The sequence below is a fragment of the Balaenoptera physalus genome (genome assembly GCF_965194825.1).
Source record: "Balaenoptera physalus genome assembly, chromosome: 1".
NCBI lineage: Eukaryota > Metazoa > Chordata > Mammalia > Artiodactyla > Balaenopteridae > Balaenoptera > Balaenoptera physalus.
This window is the reverse complement of record NC_138882.1, coordinates 151,666,650-151,677,289: the sequence shown is the minus strand read 5'-3', so window position 1 is coordinate 151,677,289 and position 10,640 is coordinate 151,666,650. Positions and strand designations below refer to the sequence as shown.

The window sequence follows — 10,640 nt, the reverse complement described above, 5'->3', positions numbered from 1 at the left end:
GGCTGCGCCCCTCCCGGCCGAATGAAGCTCCATTACCCCGGAGGCGGGGTCTGTGCAGCCTTGCCGGCTCAGCTCGAGGCGTGAAGGGCCTGAGGCTGGTCGACCTGCCTTCTCCTGGGCTTGAGGGCGGAAGCCGTCCGTGGACTTCTGGGCCCCGCGGCGGGGGGCGGGGGTCTGGAGGCCGCGTTGCCTGAACTCGGGCTTAACACCCGGAATCCTGCGTCCCCCCAGGCTCCACCTCCATTTGGGACACCCGACTGAGTGAGTCGGAAAAGGCCCTTCACCGTCTCTGGACCTAGGTCGTCTCATCAGTAAAATAGGGTTAAAGGGAGACCTCAAGGGAGAACGCAGCGCACCACGGTGAATGCGTCTAACGTAGGCTCCGACTGAACTCTGCCTGTTTAAGGATGAGTTCTAGAAATCCTTCTCAGCGACGCTTTCCCTGAATCCACAGTGGAGCTTTTCATTTCCCTGCAGCTAACTCGGCCGCACTTATCCCCCATTTTCTCTCTTTCTACCTTTTATTTCTTCCTTTCCCTTTCTACCTCACGGGTCTCTAGATGAGGTGCTGTGAATAGGACTTAAGTTGAATATTTGATCTCCCACTCCCCAGCACAGCCTACCCAGCAGTGATTCTCAGCCCGGCCTGCGCAATCGGATCGCCTTGGAGCACCTAAAAAAATACTGGTGCTTGGGCCCTACCCCAAACCAATTCAACCAAAATCTACAGTGGACCTGTGTGTCGGTATCGTTTTGTTTTGTTTTGTTTTGTTCTGTTTTGTTTTGTTTTGTTTTGTTTTGCAGAGCTCCCCGGTTGAGTCAGGATTGAGAATTACTGCCCGAGAGGCTCTTGTCTTTTCAGGCCAAAGTGGTTGACCTCTGTGAAGGCTTTCTGGCTATGGAAAATTTTTCCTCCTTGCTTAGGCCAAGGGCAACAAAACTCCTAATTAGTAGAAGCCGGCTGTAGTTCATCTAAATTCCAGCCAGAGGGGAAAATGGAGTTGGATCTAGAGACAATGCCAAAATGGCATCATTCTTGGCGCCTGTTAACTACACTGTTCTGTATTTGGGCTAGTGGTCTCTGATTCTCATTCCCAGTCTTGCCATTACTACTTTTTTCCCTGAAAGAGAATTGGTAGCAGAGTGTAGAGTGGGTGTGATGGGGGGGAAAAGTCACTGGAGATTTGTATTAAAATAATCCCTTGTGTGATAGGGATTCACTGTGACCAAAGGTGAACTGATTGAATGTTTTGGACCTCAGGTTTCTTATCTTTAAAATGAGCATAATAATGTTATACATCTGGCAGAACTGTTGTAAGGATAAGAAACAATGTCTTGGAAATTGGAAAATGCTTTGTAAACTGTAAATTACTATAAGGCATCTTATTTAAAAAAAACCAGTGGATGTGGGTGGTAACAAGGGACTTGTATAAAAAAGAGAAGGGATCCACTGTGTATTAGGCACCTAATAAATGTCAACCCCTAGGCTGAGTCTGTTTACAAGTGCTTGTTCTTCGAATCCTCATGACACTCTTGAGGTGGTAGTTGGAGTTAAGTATTTAGAGACATTGGGTAATTACCATAAGGTTATTTTCCAAGAGTGAAATTATAAAAAATTATAACGTAATTGATGAATCTGGGCATCTGCAGATATGGCAAATATCAAAAGTGCTGAGAAAATTTAAAGGACACCCGACTCCAATCAGGCTGTAAGGTGATTTCAGGTTTTGGGGTATGAGGCCACATAGTATAGCTGAAAAAGCATGGTCTATGTGTCTGATGTGCCTGAAGTTAGCATAATTTACTGAGCATCTACTATGTGTCATGTGCTGGGAATACAGTGGTGAACAAGACATACCTTTATAGAGCTTACAGAGGAGGCAATCAAGGAACATACAAGCAATTATAATGTAGGGATAAAATTTACAAATAGGGGAAGCACAGAATACTATGGAAACACATGGAGTAGCTCCTAATCCAGTCTAGGGGGTCTAAGGGAAGTCTTCCTGAAGAAAATGTTCCAGACAGAAGGCCCAGAACTGTGTGGTTAGAATACAGAATAAGATTGTGAATATAATAATGAGGTTGGAGAAGGGGTAGAAGACAAATCCTGAAGGGCCTTACAACCCATATTAAGGAGTTTGGGCTAAAACCCAAGGCGACTGGATTTAAATGGAAGGAAAATGGATGAAGGGCTTTAGGCAGGAAAGTGGAAAGAGGTGGTGGTGACATGACCTATTGCATTCTAGAAAGATCACTCTGGTTGGTTGTAGACTGGATTGGAAAATGGAAAGATTAGAAGTATGAAACTCATAGGCAAGGAGATTAAGATGTAGCCAGAGAGGTAGGGGAAAAACCAGGAGTATGGTGTCAATGTAAGCCAAAGTAAGTATTTCAAGACAGGAGTGCCAACAGTGTTACATACTGCTTCCAGGTCAAGGAAGATAAGGACTGAAAATATTTACAAGGTTTATAATCAAGGAAGTCCTGGGTGACCTTGGTAAAAGCAACCTCATTGGCATGGGAGTTAGAGGCAGAGCGAAAATATTGGGATACAAATGGAAAAATTTGTTGTGGAAGCACAGAATTACCTAACCCTATGAGTTAGGTCTGAGTCTGAGAGAATAGAGAAGGCTTCCTAAGGAGAGTACTCAAGGACAAATAGGAGTTAGCCAGATGAAGAGGCAGAAAAGGAAAATCGAGGCAGAGAACACCACATGTGCTACACGTACTTTGGGGGCACTAAACATAACTATTGACTCTGGGCAGTTTCTTCACTCATATATCTCACCTCTAAAATGGGAATTATAATATTGATAGTCTTTATCTCACAATATCATTCACTCCCCCCCCTCATTAAAGCATCACAGTACTTTCAGATTTTAAAAAAATGAATTTAATCTCTCTCTAGAAACAGTGCACTGATTTTACAAATGTCCACATTTGGTTTTTAGTTCACCAAGATGATGTTGGTACAACTAGTGAGATGCAGCACACCACCCTTTGCCTCTGGAAGAGAAACCAGACTGCAAAGGGGACTGAGTACAGAAGCTAACGGAACTCAGAAGGACAAGACAAAAAAGCATAAATGGTTAGTGTGACCCAACATTCTAACATGCCTGTTACATCAAATATGGTCACTGGGGGGTGTTCGGAGGAAGACAAACAAGGAATGTTCATTTGTGTACAATGTGATGGAGTTTGCAAACCAGGAGCTCACCCCACATCAACAACAGCTTGTATAGAACAAAATGCTATTTTAAAACACATGGTTTGTACAGATATTTGTTTTCTGTTGTAATTTTTGTAAAAAAGTATCAAAACCTTCATGTCTTTAAATATATATATACATATACAGGTGGCTTTTTAAAATTACTTTTTATAGCACAAAGTGTTTGCAAATGCAGAGGATTTCTGCTGATTCTTGACTATGCACATGGTGCATAGCCTGAATGAACAAAGCTTCCTGATTTCTTATATTAACTGAAAATTTGAAGCTGTAATTCCTCCACCTCTAAGTTCTCCATATCCTGAAAATCCCCAATACCCTAAAAATAGTGTGAGAAGATTCTGATACTCTTATCTTCATGCATTGCCGGGAAAAGAAATTATTTACTCTGAAGCATTTAACTGATAACTCATTTATATTTTGTGAAATGATGAGTGTATAGCAGGAGTGAGGGAGTGGTGTAGAGAGGCTCACATTCCTGTGCTCTCTCCCCATTCCCCCTAGCACCCGACTGGACAGTGCTTGGGGTCCCCTCTGCAGACCCCACGTCTTCAAAATTTCCAGTTTTCTTTTTCACCGTTGAGAAAATCCCAGAGGCTCTTGACAACATGGAATCCTTCTGTGAAAATCCCACTGCCCTTCTATCAGTCTTCATTGACCGTATCAAAAAACTTCAACTCAAATATGTGAAAAGCAGTCACTGTTTCCCTTTGGCCACAGGAAAGCTTGAGCGAAGACTGTCATGTCTGCAAAGTGCTGGCAACACATTCTGATCAATTTTCCATGATGCACTTGGTGCCTTATACACAGTAAATGACCAAGAAATGTTTCATTAATTGAATCAGAAATTAAATAGAAGTATTCTATAAAGTGCTTACATTGAACCTGTCTTTCCATCCAGCCTCATTTCTTGCTAAGTCTCCCTTGAGCCTTTTGCTCATTACAATGAATTACATGCAGTTTCTTAAGATCCTCATGCTGTTTCATGCTTCTGTGTCTTAGCTCAGTGTGTCCTCTGCCTGAAGCAGCCTGGACACCCCTACTTAATTTCTAAGACTTAGCTTAGGGCCACTTTTCCTACAATGCCTTTCTTGACCCCATTCTTACACCTTTGTAAACTAATAGTACCCCAAAAAATATCTATTCCTTTTTTTTTTGTTTCCACATGTCTTCCTCTAATTGCTACTGTGAGTTCTGTCAGGACAGAAAGCATTTGACTGACCTGTACATCTGCAGTACCTGGCACTTACTTGGTACCTAGCAAATGGTTTCAGTGGGTGAATATACATATTGCAATCACACAGAATTGGAGGGATGAAGAGTACTTATTGCTATACATTTAAATACGATCTCATTCTGAGGTTACAGTTTACCTCAATCTGTTTTATATGTAATCATGCTATCAAGAGTAAATAAATAAAATTTTAGTTTTCCCCATTTCTGGAAGAATATTTCTGCCAGTGCTTTCAAAATTCCACCAGAAAGATAGGCCATAAGATAGGTAGCAGGTTTGATACAATGTTCGGGCAGCCCAAAGTAGTCTCCTGGAAAAGGAAAGCGAGGAAAAGGGCTGGGACTAGTTTCTTTTACACACATAAAAAAATGTCTGATAAATTTTCTGCCCTTCAGGCCTTATCTCTAAGCTTCCTTCCAGCTCTATAGTCCAATGACTCTGTGATCCATTATTGGCTGTAGGTATATGATGACGCAGGGGCAAAAGGCAACAGAAGTGCAACTGTACCTCAAAATGCATCCCAGAATAGAGAAGAATGAACCTGACTCCTCAGATTTCATCTTATTTACTGCCATCCAACACATGAGTATTCCACAGTTTTTTGTAGGTTGCTTCCGTAACTGCCTCTTCCAAACTGCAGTTGTAGCATATTCAGGAAACATGGATGTCTCTCAGAAAGTTGTGTTTCATCATCATTTTGAGATCTCAGGCTGAATCACTGACCCTATTCATTATTTTTTTTCTGTGAAGGACAGGATCTGACTAAAAGTTTAGAAACTGCATTAGTCACTATTATCATTTCCCCAGGAAATTCTATTTCTTTGGAGGCAGGTTACAGAAAAAGTTGCTTGTTTTGTGTAAATTTCAGTGTTTTTCACTTTCATGATTTTTCTTCAGTCAAAAATAATTTTACTTTCCATTCTTGAAAGAATAGTAGTAAGTGATTAAGCTCTGTAGGAGTTGGCCACCTGTTCTTAAAATTCTGTTTGGTTTTGGTCATTCTAGGTCAATTGCATATACCCTCTCAATGAATGTTTCAGGACTATCAACACAGGTATATCATGAAGAAACTGCTTGCTTATGCAAAGCTTATTGCCCAGGCTCCAGAATACAGTTATTTTCTCAGAAGACAGGAGACCACGAGTGATGTAGAGAAAGGTCCTAGGAACAGGGTGACAGAACCCCAGAACGTCTGCCTGGAAATTCAGAGGGTATCAAGCTGGTAAGACATCCAAGCTTCACAGAGTTGGGGGCAGCTGGGGAGTAGAAGGGGAGGAATTTGCTTAAAAGCAAGTCAAGTTCCAGGTATGTTAAGGTTAGATACATGTCCTCTGCTCCTACTTAAACCAAACACTTCCATGTCACACCTTATCCCTGGTTGTCCAGTGGGAGTTAAGTGGCAGAACAGCAGAGTTAAGACCACACCTTGGATAAGAGCCAACGGGGACTGAATTCCTTCTGGGGCTGTAGGATTATCTTTTCAATGGTAGACCCCACAAAAAGAAAAGTGCACTTCTCCCTGCCTCCCCCAAGGCCCAGGAAAAGCAAAGTAAGTGTCCACAATGAAAAAAAAATCTATACATATACCCAGAGTTTCTCCTTTTATTTACAAAGCAGTAAACCAAATCCCTGTGTGAACATATATATCCAATATACTGTAGTATTGTGTACGCCGTTTCCCCCTAAACAGGACTTTAGGTTTGGCCACTTTTTCTAATTTAAGCCAAATATTAGTTTCATCTATGTGAACACACGATGGTAACAAACCTATGTATCACTTTAACTTGTTTTCTCCACCTAAAGGAAATGGTAGAGAGTAAGGGGAAGGGAGAAATAGAGATGTAACAAAACCTATTCCTCCATCCTTATCCTCAACCCATAGCATACTCAGAGGTCAGTGCCTGAGCCAGTCCCAACAGTAAACTTGGGCTGTTCAAGAAACATCTCCATTTAGCTCTCTATAAGTAAGGATGGCACCCTCAGTGTGCTTCAGAGGAAACAGTGAATTCAACCCAAGTGTCCTAAAGGAAAATGAAGTTACTTGAAATGCTGAACTTTAAAACAAGGAGTAGCCAAGGTTCAGGCATGTTCTCACCTGAGCTCGCGGCAACTTTGGGTACTGTGTGAAATCTGTACACTGGCTTTAGCCACAGAAGAGAAAGCCCAGGTAAGAACCACAGTAGCCACGGGTGAGCTGAGGGGCTTTTCCTGACTGATTGGAATCCCAGGAACAGCCAGAGGCAGAAAAGATCTACCTCTCCCCACTGCATGTTTGCACAAACCATGGTATCTCTTTTCTGGTCCAAATTTCCAAAGGCTTCTCTGAAAACTACAGATAACCCTTCTTGTGGACTGTTTTAAAATATATTTATCATTATGTATCTGAACAACAGCCATAGGTGTGCCTCTTCTCTACAGATTTTTCTTTCTCACCCACATACACACATAAACATAAATGCACACAGAGTCCAGGTGGTAGGCCAATCATACCAAAAATAAATACTCTCACCTCTCTAAATTACTTATAGAACTAATCTTACTTTTGAAATATGTTAATAAATAATCTAAATGGGAGAGGGAGTTGAAGTGTTTTCTTTTTTTTACTTATGATGATGGATAGCCACAAAGCATAATCATTCTATTTACAAAAAAACAAAACTCTGAAACCTAAAAAAGCCCCCCAAAACCAAATACCCTCTGTAAATATAATTTTTAAATGGTGAGTAAGCTACTGTACCATCGGCCCCATTTGGTTATGTACATCACGTTAGTCACTCAGCAGTAGCTATTCCATGAATTCCTCATGGGTAGTGCAACCAGTTAAAAAGTGTATAAAACATTATACATATAAAAACTCTCACATCCTTTGGATGTTTGCAGTTCATCATAACTTTGTGGTTACCTTTCCGCAATATAAATTAAAAAAAATTACACACGCACACACACACACAGACACACAGACTCATGTACAGAAACCCTTCCATCCAGGCATACACCATCCAGGGTGTAGTGCATGGGACTGAATTCCATGAGGCACGAAGGGAGTGGTCCCATCCTCAGGGCAGTCCATCATCTTCAAGGCTTAATGCCACTCGCTGGGGGAGACAGAGCAAAGAAATCATCATTAGACCCATTGGAGCTATTTATTGGATCACAAGGTACCAGAAATTCTATTACTTTATAGGCAGTAGCTCACATATTCTTCAAGCTACCTCAGAAGACAGGTTTGTCATATTTATTTTACAGATGAGAAAACTGAGACTCAACGAGCTTAAACAGCATTTGTCCTGGATCATATAGCAAGCGGGTGAACTCAATTTGAACCCAGATCTGTATGAATCCAGAGCTATAGCTTTTTTCATTATTTTGTTCTGCCTCTGTAAAGAGGAGGGCTGCAGAGATCCAAACTTTCTCCATCCTCCCTTACAGGATTTTAGGTTTGCTCAACTTCAGTGGGTTAGCTTTGGCAAATGTTTAATCCCAGGCCATTAGCTACTTGTTTCTAGCATGCTAATCACAATCAGGAAGGTAATTGGCTGCACCCCTCCCAACTAATTATACAGAATTGGAAGGCAGTGGAGATCAATTAAGTTTAATCCCTCTTTCCCTCACCCCAACTTTCTAGTCATTAGATACTAGACTTCCCTCTGCCACAAATGGCTGACCACTAGATGGTAAGCCCACTAACCCTTGAGCCAGTCTATTCCATTGCGGACAGTGGACTTAAATTCTTTCCTATATTGTCATGATATCTGCTCCTTTATATCTTCCGATGTTCCCTGATTCTCTTAGACTCAGAGAGTTCTACACAGACAACCCTTGAAATTTTCAGTGTTTGTGGTCCCTTCCCTTCCTTCTGAGTGTTTTCTTCTCCAGGCTACACATCTAGCTTCCCCCACCTGGTCCTGATATAATGCTGTGTCCCACTCTTCCATTTCCTGGATACCCTCCTTGGATAGACCCCATTGTTTCAAGATCTTTCTCATAGCTATACGAATTTGAGCTAACCACTTCACCTCTCTGAGCCTCGGTTTCATCATGTTAAATGGGAGTAATAATAGGACCTACCTCATAGGGTTGTTGGGAAATCAAATGGGATTATGTATGTAGAGTGCTTAATGTAGTACCTAACACACATGGGGTCCAGAGTATTCTAAAGCAACCTCACCAGCATAAGATAGAACCAGACTAGCATTTTCCATCTCTGAACATTCTATAAACAATAAAAAGTAACTCCACTGCCTTTCAAATCATCTTTGGATTATTTGTGGTTTTGCATGAATGTCACAGCCTTGCTCCACTAGACTATCTTTTTCTAGTCTGTGACCCTCCCACTCTCCTCAAGATAGATCTCTAGGCCAAAGTCAGGTCCCAGCAGTGATGGTGGAGCTACCTGAGAAGGGCTTTTGTGTACATACAGATAGGAGTTTGAATCCTGGTTCTAGCACTTCCTAGTTGTGATCCTAGGTAAGTTATTCAATTTCTCTGAGTCTCAGTTTCCTCATCTGCAAAATGGGCTAATAATATCAAGTATATAGGTTCCTGTAAAGACTAAACAAGAAAATACATGTAAAACACTGAGTAGTGTCTGATACACAGTAGGTTCTTACTAAATGTCAATTTCCTCACTCTCCTACTCTATTTCTCTGCAGTTGGCAGGAGCTTATTCTTCAGGCCTTAGATTCATCCGGAAGAGCTCCTCCTGAGTGGTTGTTTCCTTCTCTGGAAACAATGACACTTTACATGTGCAGAGTGCTTTATAACTCACAAAGCACTCTCACATGTGCTATCTCACTTGAACATTATAAACTTAGGCAGCAGAGAGAATGGGGGTTATTATTCCCATTTTACAAATAAAAGTAATCAGAAAGAAGGGACTGAGATCACAGAGCTGTGGAATAGTGAAACTGGGAGTCATCTCCACTCCAAGCTCAACATTTCTTCCACTGTGCCCCCTCTGATCTTTAAAAACTGGTTAAGCAACTGTCTGCTTGGATTAGCCAAGGTTAAGGATCCTCAAGGCCATCTGCTAACCCTCCTCACTTGCTCGACCTCATTTCCCACGTCTCCCCTTCATGAACAATTAGCTTCAGCGGCAATTCTGTCTGTCCTAACCCGTACTCAGTCATTTCTTCCACATGCCATTTCCTTGGTCTGCAACTAACCCATCTTTCCTTTGCCCCGGCACCCAGCTCACAGTTTGCAGCCTTCTAGAACCAGAAAGCCTTCTAGGATTGACTGCACCTGCCTGGTTCATGCCCTCACTCATCAGCCCCTCAGACTCAGAGTGGCACTGCCCTACCTTGCACTTGACGACAGGCAGCTCGGAAAGAGGGTTCTTCGGGAGTTGGTGCAGCTGTGACCTTGGTTCCCCCGGCAAGACAAAAAGCTCCTTGAGGGCAGGGGCTGGGTCTTCCATTTCTCTGGTCTCCCCAAGACAGGGCTCTGCCCACAGTGGGTGATCAAAGCTGCTGATCGCCTGACAGGGGGATGGACTGGATGACCTATGAGGTCACACCCAGCCCCGACTCTGCTATACAACCATGACATCTGCTCCAGCCACTCTGTGGTCCTTGATCCCCCAACAAGCCACGCCCTGTCGTGCCTCTCAGCCTTTGCACATGCTTCTTTCTGGAATGCCACTTTCCTCCTTCTCTACGTGGAAGACTGCTATGAATCTTCCAAGGACACAGTTCTTCTGTCACCTTTGTTGATGTTTCCATAGCATTGGTTCAACAAATACTTACTGGGAGCCAAATATGCTGTGCTAGGCACCAGGGAAACATTAATCAGACAATCCTGCCCTCAAGGAGCTCACGGTCTAGTGGGGAGACCAATGAGTAAAAAGACAAGTAGACTATAGTGTGACAGGTGCTGTGATGGAGAGAGGTGGTGAGAGAACAGAGAAACCAGGGAAAGCTTCCTAGAAGAGGGGACCCTTGAGCTTCCACCATGGCACTCAGCACACAGCTGTTCAATAGCCAGTGACTCTCTAACTCCCCCACCAGCTCCCTGGGAGCAAGTACATCCCTTCTTTACTTTTGAACACTTGGTATCTTATGTGGTACTTGGCACATAACTGGTATACATTGTTCACTGAAATGAATGCATTTGAACTGAATGGCCACAGTTGCCTTTCTAGGCCAAAGGTTCTGAAAATGTATTCAGCCCAAAGAC

At 42.6% G+C, this 10,640-nt stretch overlaps 1 protein-coding gene and 1 long non-coding RNA gene across 26 annotated transcripts in view; one reads left to right on the top strand and one right to left on the bottom strand.

Moving 5' to 3' along the window:
• Positions 1-125: 125 nt before the first annotated feature.
• Positions 126-4,666, top strand: LOC309645753. Its single transcript, XR_014255037.1, has 2 exons — positions 126-261; positions 2,955-4,666. It is a non-coding gene; the product is annotated as an uncharacterized lncRNA (long non-coding RNA).
• Positions 4,667-6,047: 1,381 nt separating this feature from the next.
• The window catches only part of LRP8 (LDL receptor related protein 8), a 78,501-nt gene continuing 73,908 nt past the window's right edge, over positions 6,048-10,640 (bottom strand). For 20 of the 25 annotated variants that reach the window (XM_082428960.1, XM_082428971.1, XM_082428983.1 and 17 more), the window contains 2 exons: positions 9,766-9,942; positions 6,048-7,558 (listed from right to left, as the gene is read on the bottom strand). In XM_082428960.1, coding sequence (XP_082285086.1) covers positions 7,520-7,558; positions 9,766-9,942 — 216 coding nt within the window. In that variant the 3' untranslated portion in view covers positions 6,048-7,519. The remainder of the gene's footprint in view (positions 7,559-9,765; positions 9,943-10,640) is intronic. The other 5 variants (XM_082428982.1, XM_082428965.1, XM_082428977.1 and 2 more) reach the window with 1 other exon arrangement.